The sequence below is a fragment of the Mytilus trossulus genome, chromosome 10 (assembly GCF_036588685.1).
Source record: "Mytilus trossulus isolate FHL-02 chromosome 10, PNRI_Mtr1.1.1.hap1, whole genome shotgun sequence".
NCBI lineage: Eukaryota > Metazoa > Mollusca > Bivalvia > Mytilida > Mytilidae > Mytilus > Mytilus trossulus.
In genome coordinates, this window is record NC_086382.1 from 5,544,615 (window position 1) to 5,564,010 (window position 19,396).

The 19,396-nt window shown below is 32.9% G+C and overlaps 1 protein-coding gene across 1 annotated transcript; it reads left to right on the forward strand.

The window, feature by feature from the left end:
- Window positions 1–1,274: 1,274 nt before the first annotated feature.
- Window positions 1,275–19,195, forward strand: LOC134686001 (uncharacterized). Its single transcript, XM_063545706.1, has 2 exons — window positions 1,275–1,316; window positions 17,330–19,195. Exon 2 carries the CDS (start codon window positions 17,734–17,736, stop codon window positions 19,009–19,011), a length of 1,278 nt encoding a protein of 425 aa, XP_063401776.1. The 5' UTR covers window positions 1,275–1,316; window positions 17,330–17,733; the 3' UTR covers window positions 19,012–19,195.
- Window positions 19,196–19,396: the final 201 nt, after the last annotated feature.

Here is a 19,396-nt window from a genome sequence, read left to right on the forward strand (position 1 = left end):
TAGTGGTGAAGTGTCATGGAAATGGATAAAAAGAATAAAGATAAAGATCCCTATACGCTTTATAAGAAACTAAATGGAATACATTTGAAATAAATGTTATTTCTATTGAATTTATTAGAGTGTTTTAAAACCAAACTTTCCTCCGTAAGTTAAATTTTATCAAATCTTTGTCTTATTTTATCTATTGTTTGAGCAAGTCGGCTAAATTATGGCTTTACAGCTGATTTCGTAATGCATGTACAGCAAAACTTTGGTTGGCTTCCTTGCTTTGTTTGTATAATTGTTTATACAAACTTTGTAAATAAGATTGACATTTTTAAACAATATGAATAGGCATAGTTTAACCTGTATTTTTAATATTTGAATTAAATTGGGTGTTATCATAATGATTATCCAATAAAAAAAAGAGCAAGCAATCAACTAACGTCTTGCTCTACATGCTTTAAGAAATGAGCTGTAATAGATAAAAAAAAAATTATACAGTGAAAATGCACCGCATATACAATACTTATGATTCGCTCCACAGTGAAAATGAAAGAATAGTATCACTATTCGACAGTAAACATGACAAGCATTACGAAATCATTATAGTGGAATTTAGTTTTATGAAGAAACTGAATGACAAAACATATTCTACGTTATACAACTTTAATAATTGTATTAAAATGAATATTTTTTACTGCAACAACATCTTACCTGTTAGTTGTGAAGCACCTGCACGATCTGTTCGTGAAATGTCCTAAAATTTCACCTATTTTGGTATATATTTCACAGCTGGATGGCTTTAGGCGCGATAAAACCCCGCTCGCATCTCTTACTTTGTTTTATTAGTATTATGTATTTCTGAACATATATACATTTTAACTAATTTTTCTTCATTTTCTTAAAAAATTAAAAAAAGTTCGTCTGTTTATTTATCATTCTACATTAGACATTTATGGCATATACAGTAAAAATGATATTTTAGGATCCGCACTTTACATACACTGAGACATATCAATTCTCAGTTCTCCGGTCAATGTTTACATTATATATATACATGTTATCGGTGTTAGATATTTTCTATATCTGGTTAAAGTTAAAGAGTTAATAGGAAGCTTTCTCACGGTTTTGATTCAATCTGCATTCTAACTACAACTATCAACATGTATTATTTCAATAGATTATCAGTGCTTTAAATGTGTTTCGTTATATAAGTAAATCGAAAGTTACTACAATCAATATTAAAGATTGTAAAAATAACCTTGACTTTGAACTACTGCACACAACGGACAAGGAAGTTAGTTGTGTATCGCTGGTAAACGTTTTGAAGAAATGTAAGTAGAATATTGATAATGGAAACGCGGTATTTGTGAAAAGACAACTTGATCAAAGAGCAGAAAACAGGCACCAATCAAGGCAGCACAAATATTGACTGGCTTTAGCTGCCCTCTAAACAATAATGTACTATACTAGCTCAGGCAGTGTAAATGGACGCCACACTAAACATGGAAATGTATATCGAATAATTTAGAAACACATTAATACACTTTTATTATTAATTAAATACACTGTTTTAGCCATAATATGACGAAAACTGCCTATGCAATACAAGGTGTACTGTAAACTCGGCCAGACTTTTTTTCTGTATTGGCCGAGTTGACGCAAGTACTGGATTTCGGAACGTCTCTACTTTTTACATCGAAAGTCACGATAAGCAACAGTTGTTTGGAAGACGTCGGACTGTCGAGCGGACCCCGTTTAAGATCACTAATTAAAAACTGCGTCTTCCAAACAACTGTTGCTTATCGTTACTTTCGATTTAAAAACTAGAGACGTTCCGAAATCCAGTACTTGCGTCAACTCGGCCAATACAGAAAAAAAATCTGGCCGAGTTATTATGTATTGACCGAGTTTACATTAGACCTTGTATTGCGGGGTCCGTTCGACAGTCCGACGGTTCGATAGTCCGACGGTTCGATAATCCGACAGTTCGATAGTCCGACGATTCTATTGTCCGACGGTTCGATAGTCCGATATATCACACCGGATATGATATAAATAGGTTACACTACAGACCTGAAAATGGTCCCTTCATTAAACTAAAATTTTTAGGAAATCCATAGACGTATTTACACTTGTATGCAAATTTGTCCGCCAGTACATAACATCACACAGGTTCCCGTAAACTTTGACTTCATAATTCAAAACATATGACGTCACAACTAAAAAGTGATTGTTGCTTGACGTCAAAAGGTTATTTGGAGGTGATGTAAGGTCATTTGGAGGCAAGATACAGCTTAATACCAAAATTGTAAATACGTTTATTGAAGAATTAAAAAGTTATTTTAATTTTAATATATCGACACATATACGGGCCCAGGTCATTTCATGTCCACTTTCAGGTCTTTGGTGTATCCCGATATGGACTACTTAGCCCCTAAGAAAGACCGTATCCAAGAAAGATCGACTTGTTTTGGAAGAGAAAGTCGCTTAATTACACCACATTCGCCAATTAGTTGAAGCGTTAAATAAAGAAAGATGCTTATTAAACACAGGGTACATTTTATATTTTAAAAACCTTTACAGTTAGTATATTCGACGTTCCGAATCCTCTAGTCCTATTATATTAACCTTCGTAGGTACATATCGTCTTCATTCGACGTTTTTAATCGGATCTTTTTTACTATTAATTCTGAACCACTAGACTTTTGATTGTTAAAAAAAAATTCCGATAAAAAAAAAACGTCGTATAAAGACGATATGAACCTATTCCAGAAGGCTTATATTATAGGACTAAGAATTGTCAGGCGTTAGCCCTATGTACAATTGTGCAATTTTTAAACTATGATAAAAAATTAACTGATAAAGATTAATGGTTGGATTTTAACTTCATATACTTGCTTTAATACATCAAAAATGCGTCGGCTATTTTTTTTAAAGATATAACTTGTTTAAAAAAAAAACGAATATTGATACTTAAATTATCATAAAAGCGATTACAATTGCAGACACGTGTGCCGCGGATTCCCCCTTTTTTATTTATTTTTTATAAGAAAATATTCTTTCATATTTCAACCTATTTTAAGCTATTCAAGAATTTCTCACTTTGCACGTGTGTAATAACGGTGATGCGCGTTACCATGTTGATGATGCAAGCACAGGAAGTGTCAAAATATGGCACTGCATTGGCCCCTATTCCTTATATAGAAATTTTGTTTTGAAATTGGCATCTTTGAGTAAATTGAAAGTTCCCATGAAAAGATGGTATATAAAGGACTCTGCTGCCCTTTACCATTACATCTCTAAAATGGCTGCTGGAAATCACGGAGGAAAAGTGTTAATATACAACGGTTTCAAATACCAGAAAAACCGACAAAGGATTCATGCTATATACAGGCGATGTTGGAGGCAAGAGATGACCAAGCACCTAATATAACTATTTTGCAAGAAGGTCCCCATACACACGAAGGAGTCGATACAACATTACAGTCTTTGCGTAGTGCAATTTAACATGACCCAAGCATCCCAATAAAGTGGGTATACAAAAACTTTGCGAGAAATGTGGCACAAGGAGGCGGGGGTCGAGAACATATTCCTGAATTCCACAGAGTCCGTTCCACAATGACACGAACTCGACTAGCTCACGTCCCCGCTGTGCCTCATGATATTGATGAAGTTTCCATTCACGGGCATTGGAAACGAACATGGTCGGAAGATAGATTTCTGTTGTACAAAAACAATCATTGGGGTGTTCTGATATATGCAACACATGAAAACTTATTGAATCTTAGACAATGTAAATATAGAAAAAACATACATTGTATCGAAATATCAATGTTATTTGTACAAGGCTTAGAAACAGGTACTCGCTTTCTGCCTGTTTCTAAGCCGTGTACAAATAACATTGATATTTCGAGACAATGTATGGTTATTCTGTATTAATACGACCGCAAAAATTTAAAATGTTTTGGTCGTATATTGGTATCACGTAGGCGTCATCGTCTGCGTCGTCGTCGTCGTCCGAATACTTTTAGTTTTCGCACTCTAACTTTAGTAAAAGTGAATAGAAATCTATGAAATTTTAATAAAAGGTTACTGACCACAAAAGGAAGGTTGGTATTGATTTTGGGAGTTTTGGTCCCAACATTTTAGGAATTAGGGGCCAAAAAGGACCCAAATAAGCATTTTCTTGGTTTTCGCACTATAACTTTAGTTTCAGTAAATAGAAATCTATGAAATTTTGACATTAGGTTTATGACCACAAAAGGAAGGTTGGGATAATGATTGTAGGAGTTTTGGTTCCAATGGTTTAGGAACAAGGGGCCAAAAAAGGGCCCAAATAAGCAGTTTTCTTGGTTTTCGCAAAACAACTTTAATATGAGTAAATAGACAAGGTTTATGACCACAAACGGAAGGTTGGGATTGATTTCGGGAGTTACGGTCCGAACAGGTGTAGTAATTAGGAGCCAAAAAGGGGCCCAAATAAGCATTTTTCTTGGTTTTTGCACCATAACTTTAGTATTATATAAGTAAATAGAAATCTATGAAATTTAAACAAAAGGTTTGTACCATAAAAGGAAGGTTGGGATTGATTTTGGGAGTTTTGGTCCCAACTGTTTAGGAATAAGGGGCCCAAAGGGTCCCAAATTAAACTTAAATAATTGTGGTTCTTTGATATGCTGAATCTAACTGTGAGTGTAGAGTCTTAGATTTTGGTCCCGTTTTCAAATTGGTCTACATTAAGGTCCAAAGGGTCCAAAATTAAACTTAGTTTGGTATTTACAAAAAATGAATCCTGGGGGTACTTTGATATGTTGAATCTAAAAATGTACTTCGATTTTTTTATTATTGGCCCAGTTTTCAAGTTGGTCCAAATCGGGGTCCAAAATTAAACTTCGTTTGATTTCATCAAAAATTGAACAATTGGGGTACTTTTGTTGATATGCCGAATCAAACTGTGTATGTAGATTCTTAATTTTTGGTCCTGTTTTCAAATTGGTCTGAATTAAGGTCCAAAGGGTCCAAAATTAAACTTTAGTTTGATTTCAACAAAAAATGAATCTTTCCTTGGGGTTCTTTGATATGCTGAATCTAAAAATGTACTTAGATTTTTGATTATTGGCCCTGTTTTCAAGTTGGCTCATATCGGGGTTCAAAATTAAACTTTGTTTGATTTCATCAAAAATTGACTTATTGCGGTTCTTTGATATGCCAAATCTAACTGTGTATGTAGATTCTTAACTTTTGGTCCCGTTTTCAAATTGGTCTACACTAAAGTCCTAAAGTCTTATGGGAGTTGTTTCCCTTTGAAAATTTAAGATTGACGATATGATGGATAAATTCATACGGTATAAATCGTAGAGGCCTACAGGCTTTTAATATGAAGTCCTTGGTCTATTTGAAGGAAATTGAGGTCAAGGTCAAAGGTCAAGGTCATGTTATAAATTTTGAATTTTGCTTGTTATCGTTATTTAAAAGAAACTTTTACAGTTAATGATATGATATGTTTCCAAAATGACTGTTTACAATAAGGCGCAACTTCAATCTATTCAGTCGAAGTGTTTTGGTTAACCCTTATAGGAGTTTTTTCCCCTTATGTATTTGAAATCATTTTTTCTCCACAACCATACAAGTGATTGACATTGGACCTTCCAATTTGAGTTCACTGACCCATAACCTTGAAATTGAGGTCAAGGTCAAAGGTCAAGGTCATGGTTAAAATTTTTGGATTTTGCTTATTATCGTCATTCAAAAAAAATGGTAACAGTTAATGCTATGATGTGTTTACCAAATTACTGTTTACAATTAGGGGCAATTCTACCCATTTAAGTCGAAGTGTTTTGGTTAATCCTTATATGAGTTTTCTCCCCTTTTCTATTTGAAATCGGTATTTCTCCACAACCATACAAGTGATTGACCTGGGGTCTCTTGATTTGAGATCACTGACGTATGACCTTGAAATTGAGATCAAGGTCAAAGGTCAACTTGACGTTCTAGATTTTGACCCTTTGCATTTAATTCTTTCTTGTCAATTAGTAAACAATTAAGTCTTGTGCATATACCTATTAATCTTATTTTATTATATCAGTTTGTGGTATCAAATTACATCAACAAGGAGTGACCTTTTCAAAATCTTTTTTTTCAATTTCATTCTTATTATCGAGGTGGAAAGACCTTCAACTGTTCTCTGAAGAATTGGTTTTTAATTTTAATCAGATTGGTAATTTAAGCAATAAACAGGGTTAAACACAGAATTAACTCATACTTTTTTCCATGAAAAATTAGACAAAATTAAGATATGATATTTTGCTCCCATCGTTTTCAAATTTTTGTATTGGATAAATAAGTTGCTTTTGTTGACAGTCCCACAATTTTTTTTAACACAAATTTCTATCAAGTTTTTTTCTTAAATTTATTATTTCATGCGTTTTAATTAATTCAAATACCATATTGTGATTTTATTTCCGGTCTCTTGTGGAGAGTTGTCGCATGGCAATCATACCACATATATATACTTGTTATACGACCGCAAAATTTGAAAAAAAAATCGTCGTATATTGCTATCACGTTGGCGTCGTCGTCTGCGTCGTCGTCGTCGTCGTCGTCCGAATACTTTTAGTTTTCGCACTCTAACTTTAGTAAAAGTGAATAGAAATCTATGAAATTTTTAACACAAGGTTTATGACCACAAAAGGAAGGCTGGGATTGGTTTTGGGAGTTTTGATCCCTACATTTTAGGAATTAGGGGCCAAACAGGGCCCAAATAAGCATTTTCTTGTTTTTCGCACTGTAACTTTAGTTTAAGTAAATGGAAATCAATGAAATTTAAACACAATGTTTATGACCACAAAAGGAAGGTTGGTATTGATTTTGGGAGTTTAGGTCCCAACAGTTTAGGAATTAGGGGCCAAAAAGGGACCCAAATAAGCATTTTTCTTGGTTTTCGCACCATTACTTTAGTATTTATAAATAGAAATCTATGGTTTATGACCTCAAAAGGAAGGCTGGTTTTGATTCTGGGAGGTTTGACCCAACAACAGTTTTGGAATAAGGGGCCCAAAGGATCCAAAATTAAACTTTGTTTGATTTCATCAAAAATTGAATTATTGGGGTTCTTTGATATGCCGAGTCTAACTGTGTACTTAGATTCTTATTTTTTGGTCCGGTTTTCAAATTGGTCTACATTAAGGTCCAAAGGGTCCAAAATTAAACTTAGTTTGATTTTGACAAAAATTGACTTCTTAGGGTTCTTTGATATGTTGAATCCAAACATGTACTTAGATTTTTATACGACCGCAAAATTTGAAAAAAATTTCGTCGTATATTGCTATCACGTTGGCGTCGTCGTCGTCGTCGTCATCGTCCGAATACTTTTAGTTTTCGCACTCTAACTTAAGTAAAAGTGAATAGAAATTTATGAAATTTTAACGCAAGGTTTATGACCACAAAAGGAAGGTTGGGATTGATTTTGGGAGTTTTCGTCCCAACAATTTAGGAATTAGGGGCCAAAAAGGGCCCAAATAAGCATTTTCTTGGTTTTCGCACTATAACTTTAGTTTAAGTTAATAGAAATCTATGAAATTTAAACAAAAGGTTAATGACCATAAAAGGAAGGTTGGTATTGATTTTGGGAGTTTTGGTCCCAACAGTTTAGGAATAAAGGGCCCAAAGGGTCCAAAATTAAACTTTGTTTGATTTCATAAAAAAATAAATAATTAGGGTTCTTTGATATGCAGAATCTAACTGTGTATGTAGATTCTTAATTTTTGGTCCCGTTTTCAAATTGGATTACATTAAGGTCCAAAGGGTCCAAAATTAAACTTAGTTTGATTTTAACAAAAAATGAATCCTTGGGGTTCTTTGATATGCTGAATCTAAAAAAATTACTTAGATTTTTTATCATTGGCCCAGTTTTCAAGTTTGCCCAAATCGGGGTCCAAAATTAAACTTTGTTTGATTTCATCAAAAATTGAATAATTGGGGTTCTTTGCTATGCCAAATCTAACTGTGTATGTAGATTCTTAATTTTTGGTCCTGTTTTAAAATTGGTCTACATTAAAGTCCAAAGGGCCCAAAATTAAACTAAGTTTGATTATAACAAAAATTGAATTCTTGGGCCTCTTTGATATGCTGAATCTAAACATGTACTTAGATTTTTATACGACCGCAAATTATGAAAAAATTTTCGTCGTATATTGCTATCACGTTGGCGTCGTCGTCGTCGTCGTCGTCGTCGTCGTCGTCGTCGTCCGAATACTTTTAGTTTTCGCACTCTAACTTTAGTAAAAGTGAATAGAAATCTCTGAAATTTTAACACAAGGTTTATGACCATAAAAGGAAGGTTGGTATTGATTTTGGGAGTTTTGGTCCCAATATTTTAGGAATTAGGGGCCAAAAAGGGCCCAAATAAGCATTTTCTTGGTTTTCGCACTTTAACTTTAGTTTAAGTTAATAGAATTCTATGAAATTTTGACACCAGGTTGATGACCACAAAAGAAAGGTTGGGATTGATTTTGGAAGTTTTGGTTTCAACAGTTTAGGAATTAGGGGCCAAAAAAGGGCCCAAATAAGCATTATTCTGGGTTTTCGCACATTTACTTTAGTTTAAGTCAATAGAAATCAATGAAATTTGAACATAATGTTTATGACCACAAAAGGAAGATTGGTATTGATTTTGGGAGTTTAGGTCCCAACAGTTTAGGAATTAGGGGCCAAAAAGGGACCCAAATAAGCATTTTTCTTGGTTTTCGCACCATAACTTTAGTATAACATGTATAAGTAAATAGAAATCTATGAAATTTAAACACAAGGTTAATGACCATAAAAGGAAAGTTGGTATTGATTTTGGGAGTTTTGGTCCCAACAGTTTAAGAAAAAGGGGCCCAAAGGGTCCAAAATTAAACTTTGTTTGATTTCATCAAAATTGAATAATTGGGGTTCTTTGATATGCCGAATCTAACTGTGTATGTAGATTCTTAACTTTTGGTCCCGTTTTCGAATTGGTCTACATTAAGGTCCAAAGGGTCCAAAATTAAACTTAGTTTGATTTTAACAAAAATTGAATCCTTGGGGTTCTTTGATATGCTGAATCTAAAAATGAACTTAGATTTTTTATTATTGGCCCAGTTTTCAAGTTGGCCTAAATCGGGGTCCAAAATTAAACTTTTTTGATTTCATTAAAAATTGAATAAATGGGGTTCTTTGATATGCCAAATCTAACTGTGTATGTAGATTCTTCATTTTTTGTCCCGTTTTCAAATTGGCCTACATTAAGGTCCAAAGAGTCCAAAATTAAACTAAGTTTGATTTTAACAAAAATTAAATTCTTGGGCCTCTTTGATATGCTGAATCTAAACATGTACTTAAATTTTTGATTATGGGCCCAGTTTTCAAGTTGGTCCAAATCAGGATCTAAAATTATCATATTAAGTATTGTGGAATAGCAAGTCTTTTCAATTGCACAGTATTGTGCAATGGCAAGAAATATCTAATTTCACAATATTGTGAAATAGCAAAAAAAAAATTAATTAAGAGTTATCTTTCTTTGTCCAGTATAGTAAGCAAGAAATATCTTATTGCAAGATTTTTTTTTAATTGGAGTTATCTTTCTTTGTCCAGAATCAACTTAAATCTTTGTTATATACAATATATAATGTATATTCACTTTTTACTACCAACTGATAAATTTAAATAATCTTTACTATTCAGTGATAACAAGCAGTTTTTTTACATCTTAATATTTTATGATGTATTTAAATGAGTAGTTATTGTTGCAAACTCCATTAGAATATTTTAATTGAGATTAGTTTTGGAATAAGGGAAAGGGGGATGTGATAAAAAAATTGGGTTCAATTTTTCTTATTTGAAATTTCATAAATAAAAAGAAAATTTCTTTAAACATTTTTTGAGAGGATTAATATTGAACAGCATAGTGAATTGCTCTAAGAGAAAACAAAAAAAATAAATTCATTAGAACACATTCATTCTGTGTCAGAAACCTATGCTGTGTCAACTATTTAATCACAATCCAAATTTAGAGCTGAATCCAGCTTGAATGTTGTGTCCATACTTGCCCCAACCGTTCAGGGTTCAACCTCTGCGGTCGTATAAAGCTACGCCCTGCGAAGCATCTGGTTGATTATGGGCCCAGTTTTCAAGTTGGTCCAAATCAGGATCCAAAATTATTTATATTAAGTATTGTGCAATAGCAAGAAATTTTCAATTGCACAGTTATAAATTCAGCAATAGCAAGAAATCTTCAATTGCACAGCATTGTGCAATAGCAAGAAATCTTCAATTGCACAGTATTGTGCAATAGCAAATATTTTCAATTGCACAGTATTGCACAATAGCAAGAAATATCTAATTGCACAATATTGTGCAATAGCAAGAAATTCCAATTGAATTTCAATTGGAGTTATCTTTCTTTGTCCAGAATAGTAGTTGAATCAACTTAAATCATTGTTTTATACAATATACAATGTATATTCACTTTTACTACCAACTGATAGATTAAAACAATCTTTACCATTCAGTCATTGTCAGTGATAACAAGCACTTTTTTTACATTTTAATATTTTATGATGTATTTAAATGAGTAGTTATTGTTGCAAACTTCATTAGAAATTTGAAATGAGATCAGTTTTGAAATAAGGGAAAGAGGGATGTGAAAAAAAAAACTGGGGGGTCAATTTTTTTCATTTTAGATTTCATAAATAAAAAGAAAATTTCTTCAAACATTTTTTTGAGAGGATTAATATTCAACAGCATAGTGAATTGCTCAAAGGCAAATTATTATTTTTAAGTTCAATAGACCACATTCATTCTGTGTCAGAAACCTGTGCTGTGTCAACTTTTTAATCACAATCCAAATTTAGAGCTGAATCCAGCTTGAATGTTGTGTCCATACTTGCCCCAACCGTTCAGGGTTCAACCTCTGCGGTCGTATAAAGCTGCGCCCTGCGGAGCATCTGGTTTATAATTAGGATGAAACTGGGCCCTGCATCAGTAAAATTCGAATCTCTTCTCCTGCTCATATTAACACGTATGCTATTTGACTTAATAAAATAAAATTGTTGAAGTACTCAAAATTTATATGAAAAATGCACGAGATTTGACTTTGAGCATATAAGTACATGTATGAAACCGTGACACTTCGAATTCAGCTCCCCAAAATATATATTTAATTTTATCTATTTACAATTAGTTTGTTCAATTCTAATAAATTATATAACGTAGTATTTTTTTTACTTATGTTTTGTTTCATAGAGTTTAAATGTACAATTATTAGATCAAAATTATTTATAAACTTTAATTAAACACTAATAATTATTTTTTATATTAAAGTTATTGGTTGAAGTTACACAATATTTCATTTTTTTCATTTGGTATTTTTCTTATACGCCAATACTTATAACAGCGGTTATGACATCCTAGCTAAGATAATCCTTTATTATAAGATACATGTAGCCTCGTTGTGCATGCTGAGACATGTCGTCAGTCGGTCCTACATTTTTTGTAACTTGATTATAATTTCTATTCTAATAGTATATATATAGAACCGATCTTAGGACAGGTTTATTTCTTGACGACCTCATAATTTCATCATGTCGATGGTACAAATTGATTTTTATACGACCGCAAATTTTGAAAAAATTTTCGTCGTATATTGCTATCACGTTGGCGTCGTCGTCGTCGTCGTCGTCGTCGTCGTCCGACTACTTTTAGTTTTCGCACTCTAAATTTAGTAAAAGTGAATAGAAATCTATGAAATTTTAACACAAGGTTTATGACCATAAAAGGAAGGCTGGTATTGATTTTGGGAGTTTTGGTCCCAACATTTTAGGAATTAGGGGCCAAAAAGGGCCCAAATAAGCATTTTCTTGGTTTTCGCACTACAACTTTAGTTTAAGTTAGTAGAAATCTATGAAATTTTGACACAAGGTTTATGACCACAAAAGAAGAGTTGGGATTGATTTTGGGAGTTTTGGTTTCAACAGTTTAGGAATTAGGGGCCAAAAAAGGGCCCAAATAAGCATTATTCTTGGTTTTCGCACAATAACTTTAGTTAAAGTAAATAGAAATCAATGAAATTTAAACACAATGTTTATGACCACAAAAGGAAGGTTGGTATAGATTTTGAGAGTTTCGGTCCCAACAGTTTAGGAATTAGGGGCCAAAAAGGGACCCAAATAAGCATTTTTCTTGGTTTTCGCACCATAGCGTTAGTATAAGTAAATAGAAATCTATGAAATTTAAACACAAGGTTTATGACTATTAAAGGAAGGTTGGTATTGATTTTGGGAGTTTTGGTCCCAACAGTTAAGGAAAAAGGGCCCAAAGGGTCCAAAATTAAACTTTGTTTGATTTCATCAAAATTGAATAATTGGGGTCCTTTGATATGCCGAATCTAACTGTGTATGTAGATTCTTAATTTTTGGTCCCGTTTCAAATTGGTCTACATTAAGGTCCAAAGGGTCCAAAATTAAACTTAGTTTGATTTTAACAAAAATTTAATCCTTGGAGTTCTTTGATATGCTGAATCTAAAAATGTACTTAGATTTTTGATTATTGGCCCAGTTTTCAAGTTGGCCCAAATCGAGGTCCAAAATTAAACATTGTTTGATTTCATCAAAAATTGAATAATTTGGGTTCTTTGATATGCTAAATCTAACTGTGTATGTAGATTCTTAATTTTTGGTCCAGTTTTAAAATTGGTCTAAATTAAAGTGCAAAGGGTCCAAAATTAAACTAAGTTTGATTTTAACAAAAATTAAATTCTTGTGCCTCTTTGATATGCTGAATCTAAACATGTACTTAGATTTTTGATTATGGGCCCAGTTTTCAAGTTGGTCCAAATCAGGATCTAATATTATTAAATTAAGTATTGTGCAATAGCAAGTCTATTCAATTGCACAGTATTGTGCAATGGCAAGAAATATCTAATTTCACAATATTGTGAAATAGCAATTTTTTTTTTAATTAAGAGTTATCTTTCTTTGTCCAGTATAGTAAGCAAGAAATATCTGCAAGAATTTTTTTTAATTGGAGTTATCTTTCTTTGTCCAGAATCAACTTAAATCTTTGTTATATTCAATATACAATGTATATTCACTTTTTACTACCAACTGATAAATTTAAATAATCTTTACCATTCAGTGATAACAAGCAGTTTTTTTACATCTTAATATTTTATGATGTATTTAAATGAGTAGTAATTGTTGCAAACTCCATTAGAATATTTTAATTGTAATTAGTTTTGGAATAAGGGAAAGGGGGATGTGATTAAAAAATTGGGTTCATTTTTTCTCATTTGAAATTTCATAAATAAAAAGAAAATTTCTTCAAACATTTTTTTGAGAGGATTAATATTCAACAGCATAGTGAATTGCTCTAAGAGAAAAAATGTTTAAGTTCATTTGAATACATTCATTCTGTGTCAGAAACCTATGCTGTGTCAACTATTTAATCACAATCCAAATTTAGAGCGGAATCCAGATTGAATGTTGTGTCCATACTTGCCCCAACTGTTCAGGGTTCAACCTCTGCGGTCGTATAAAGCTACGCCCTGCGGAGCATCTGGTTACTGTTTACTTTCGCTTCTCATGTTTTGTAAACGGTCTTTTATTCTGAATCCCGAACCAGGCATATGCATTCTGTAATTGTGCAAATCTTCGTTCTTATGAATAATTGGCTTATGAATAATTGGCTTATGAATAATTGTATCAATTTCAACTCTTAAATTATTCATTTTAAAGATATTTGCATTACACATGCAATGGCAATACCTTTCCAATTTGTGTCTAAATTAAAGTTGTAACACTTAAAAGTTAATGGAAAGGGTAGAAAAAAATATCAGATGAGAAAAGGCTGAAGACACATGGAAACGGCACCAAATCATTAGATATTGCATTTTATAAAAAGAAACTGAGATATTGATAGTTCCACTTCAAGGTTAAAATGTTTATCTCTTGTGAAATGAAATTTAAAAAAAATGGTGTAACACTGTAGTTAATTAATAAAGATACTATTGTGTGTATTTCTGTATTGACCTTATTATTTGTCCTCGACCATCAGAATTGACCTTTGGCTTCGCCTCCGACCAATACACCAAGACATGGACCAATAACAAGGCCAGTACTATTATAGAATGACAGTATGCTTCAATAGCGGGAATCAGCCCCTCAACTCATTTTTACATAACTATTAACTCATGGCTTCAACGCCTTGCTCGTCTTATTTGGAGATCTTGCTGTAGTTCCAGTTCAGCAAGCATTTTAGAGACGTATCCAGTCAATCTTCTCTTGACATGTAATCTCTGGTGATAGATTTTGCCGCTTAACGTTGTATCCTTTCAATCTTTTTCTTTTTACCGAGTAGGGATCCCATACTACGGCTCCATATTTAAATAAAAGATCCATTCCTACAGGTCTAAATCATTGTTTTAATCTGACACAAATTTCAATAAATGGAATGCTAGCTAGCCAAGTTGAATATAATGTGACCAACAAGAACAGCATTATCACTATTGAAATTGTGTTTAATACCATGATCGTTAAATTTCATTAACTTAAATAGAGACAGGCATTTGACCTGAATTATGGTGTGGGAGTGCAAAATCAAAAACTAACTGACTATGATATATGGTTAAAAATGATGATATCCCAACCGAAATCCCTCTGTTTTATTTCTGTTTAGTTGTAATCCTGATAAACTTCCAAAAGTTTCAATTATATTCATTGCTAAACTTACATCTTCTGGTGATTTTAGAAATAGTGTTGGATCATCTGCAAGTTGACATATTTTTTAGTGAGCAATATCTGCCATCTAGTTTCACCTCTAACCCTTTGAGATTATTATCTTCTCTTAGTTTAATTGCAGTTTAACTCCAACCACCAATCCGAAGTCTAAAGAAGTAATTGGTCATCCTTGTCGAAATCCACGAAAAATGTTAAACTGCTGGAAACCCAACCATTGTTAAGTATACAAACTTTTATCACTATGTACATTGTTTTAATCTATCTTATCAAACTATTTTAAAGCCAAATTTTACCAAGGTTTCTGACATACAGTTCCATTCAAGGGAGTTAAATGCCTTTGAGAATTCAAAAAAAAATATAGCTCCAACTTCTTTAAAGTTCTCTGAGTAATCAATAATATCTTGTATTTGCCTTATATTGAAGCCTATGTATCTATTTTTTATAAATAACCTTTTTGGTCAGTATGAATTATTTTTGGTAATACTTGTTTTAATCTTTGAGCAAGAGCATAAGCCAACAATTTTACATCATAATTTAACAGAGTTATTGGACGATAATTATTTAAAGAAAGTGTATCGTATACTCTCACTATCACTTAATTTTGGACATTTTTTATATTGTTAAAGTACTGTAAAGTATCTTCCACATCTAGCTAAGTAGAGGAATATAGAATATAATTTTTAACCGGATTTTTGTGACAAAAATGTCGGTTATTGATTTGGGTATATACGGCGGGCGGTCGGGCGACAACCAAATGTTGTCCGTGCATTTACTCATGAACCGTTCTTCCAAAGCTTTTAAAATTGTAATATGTTGTTACTGACAACAAAATGAATGTCAAGTTCAATAATGACGATTTCGACTTTTACCGTTCAGGAGTTATTGTTCTTTAAAGATTGAAAAATGGCGTTTTCAGTCGTGTCCGTGTATTTACTCATGAACTGGTCAACCAAAGCTTTTCAAATTTTAATATGTTGTTACTGATCACAAAATGGAGGTCAATACATGTTCAATAATGCCGATTTTGACTTTTACCGTTCAGGAATAATGGTTCTTGAAAGATCGAAAAATTGCGTTCCCATTCATGTTGTTGCATTTACTCATGAACCATTCAACCTAAGCTTTTCAAATTTTAATATGTTGTTACTGATCACAAAATGGAGGTCAATACATGTTCAATAATGCCGATTTTGACTTTTACCGTTCAGGAATAATGGTTCTTGAAAGATCGAAAAATTGCGTTTCCATTCATGTTGTTGCATTTACTCATGAACCATTCAACCTAAGCTTTTCAAATTTTAATATTTTGATACTGATGACAAAATGGAGGTCAAATTTGATATTGACGATTTTCACTTTCACCGTTCATCAGTTATGGTTCTTGTGATATTGCCAGGACACAATAAATGTTGATAAATCCGGTTTGCTGTCGTTGTGGCAGCCTCTTGTTTATAATAGTTGGCAAAATTATTACGATTGACATACTTGGGTAGGATTGCTACAAATGTAGACATGTTATACACCATTGTAAAGATAACTAAATTTAGATTTGCGATATAACAAGTTTTAGTGGGGTTGACATCGTAGAAAGCGGCATATAACGGAACATCGACACCACCTCACATTTTTACTTAAATGCAAGCGTTACATATTAAGGTATATATAGGATTTTTTTGGGATACCAAGTGCCTGTGCATCGGATCGATAATATGTAGCTTATCTAAATGTGTATTTTTGTCTTGACACCATCTAGTTAACTACTGCGTTGACTTCCGAATGTATCTGATAGTCATATAAGCAATATAAACATAAATATAAATAGATAGGAACTCGTGCAATTGGATTTTTTTAATGTCTGTTTAATTTCATTTTATAGATTAAAAATATATGTTTATTATTGTTGTTACCTGTACAAGAATGATTTTTTTGTGTGAATCAAATCGCTCAAACAAATGATAATATTCACCTTTGTTTCATTTTTTAATGTTGATATTCTTTCCTTTTAAAATACTGAACACACACCATTCATGTGTTATCCATTTCTAACGTAAGGGTTAAATTGAAGTTCACATGAATACTAATCCAATGAGGTCGAATTATTCACTAGCAAGTGAATAATTCATCTGATTCATCAATGTTTCTTACCGTATATTGACCTAATATTGTACCATACCGGCTGCCAAAGGCGATTTATTTCAATATTTCTCTTCAATTAATGATTGAACAAAATAAATATATTTTTTTTTTATATATATCTCGTAGCTAGTGCCCCTTTTAAGACTAAAGCCATTTGAAGATGATTGTAACCTCTTTTTTGGTAAAAACTGTGATACACAGAGAGAAAGTTTAAATGACATGCTTAACACATATTCATATACATTTAACAGCAAAATAATCATTGATGCAGTTTCTTCTAAAAAAAAATGCTGGTGAGCAATTCTGGGGTCTTTGGTGCCTCTTGTTTCTTTGTAATCGATTATCTTCTATATTAATGTAGCCATCGTGGATCCACGGTATATAACGACTAAATTATTCGTGTATTTGCTTGGTGACCTTTAAAACTTAATTTTTGCTTTTGATAATTTCAGCATAAAATTCCTCATGGAATCATCATCAGGTAGATTTTGTGATAATTGTGAACATCGTCACCGTGCAACTGCTGCTGTCACGTGGTGTCCAGATTGCGACGAAGCATTTTGTTTGGAATGTGTGGATTATCACGATTCTTTAAAACTTGCGAAATTCCACAAACCTATATTGTTCACTGAATATGACAAATTACCGTCGTATATCAAGAACACCAGTATCTACTGCACGGACCATGACCAGAAATGTGAATTGTATTGTTGTAAACATCGCCAGTGTTGTTGTAATGTATGTTTAAAGGAATCACATTTTCAAATGTGAAAAGCTCGACATAATACAAGATGCTGTAAAAAATGTAAAAACGTCACCAGCGCTAGAAGATATTGAAAACGATTTGAAGTGTCTAATGCTGAATTTGGATTCTTTAATCAAAAACAGACAGGAAAACAAAACTCGAATAAATGCACAGAAAGTAGCATTTATGGATGATATTAAACGTTTACGTGAACTATTTAATGCCGAATTGGACGAAATGGAACAAAGTTTAAGAGATACGCTAGCATCGGACGTAGAACAACTTGATTCTGATTTGGATATTCTTGTGCAGGAATTAGAAGTCCACAAAAGCCACATAAGTACTCTGCAGGAGGAACTGAAAACTGCTATTAGTTTCGCAACTGATCTTCAAGTCTTTTTAGGACTTAAACCGTTAGAACTCAAAGTAGAAGAAGAACTTTCTTATTTTGAAACACTTACAACGAATGCAGCAATGTGTGAAGTTGATATCGTCCTTGATGTACCACCTACTGTGACTGCCATAACAGAAAGCAGCAAATTGTTAGGTGAAATTTCACAGTCAAGAAAACATAATGATTTAGAATTTGAAGTGCGAAAGAAGGAACAAGCACAACTTTTACTACCATCTGTTAATGAGTTATCGAATATCAAATTTTCTGAATTTGCAAGTTTTCAGTTACCACAAGGGGATAACGGTATCAACATATTAGGCTGTACCATACTGCCAGAAGGATTGCTGGTATTTGCTGATGACCGTAACAATCGATTAATTACATGTGACAGTGTCAGTAATTTTCAACGAGAAATAGATTTATCGTTTTCACCTCGGGCTGTTACGTACATTAATAATTCAAATGTTGGTGTGACATGTCAGTCGTCTAGTATGGTCGCAGTTGTTGAACTGGTTACTGGTAAAACATTGTCGACGTTCTCGACAGTTGATCCATGTTACGGTATAAGTTTTCTAAATGACACACTGGCTATTAGAATATCGGGATTTTTCTTACTGACTACTATTTTTGGGACAGTTAAAGCAAAGTTAAAGGCAATTGGCCAGACACATTGTTGTGCAGGGGAGGATAACATATTTTCTTCAAGTTCGTCCAGCCATAAAGTATTATGCTTTAACAAAGATGGCGATCTTATATGGCACTTTCAGGATTCGAAATTGCAAACTCCAAAAGATGTGGCCGTTGACGAAAATGGTTTTGTATTAGCAGTAGGTGAAAGTTCAAAAAACTGCTTTGCAATCTCACCTGATGGAAAAACAGGCAGAGAAATTCTAAGCAACTTAGACTTTCCCTACTCCTTAGATTTTGATAAAACTTCCAAATTAATGGTAATCACTAACAAAAATGGTTTCGTTCGAGTGTATCACAAGCATTGAGAGCTCAAATTCAGAGGACCCTGCTACCTACCCACATCTCATCATTTGAATATGAAACAAATAGTTTGGACAAAATTGATTATACAGATCGTTGAATATATATTATATTAAGTAAACTTCAAGTTGATCAAAAGTAAAAAATAAAAATTAGTATAGGGCAAATTTATACGGTCTTAAACAATTGGCTGGCCTCAGATAGTTTGCCGTAAGGTTTCAGATCTTAGTCATTAATATAGAAGTAAGGGGCTATAATTATCTAACGAAGCACAGAGGATAACTTATATCGTCCGGAAAATTAAATTACTGATCTCGTCCAGTGCAGTGCATAATTGATCTCGTGTGGTATACAGTGTCTCTCTTGTGTGATACTTTTTAAATTCTTGGA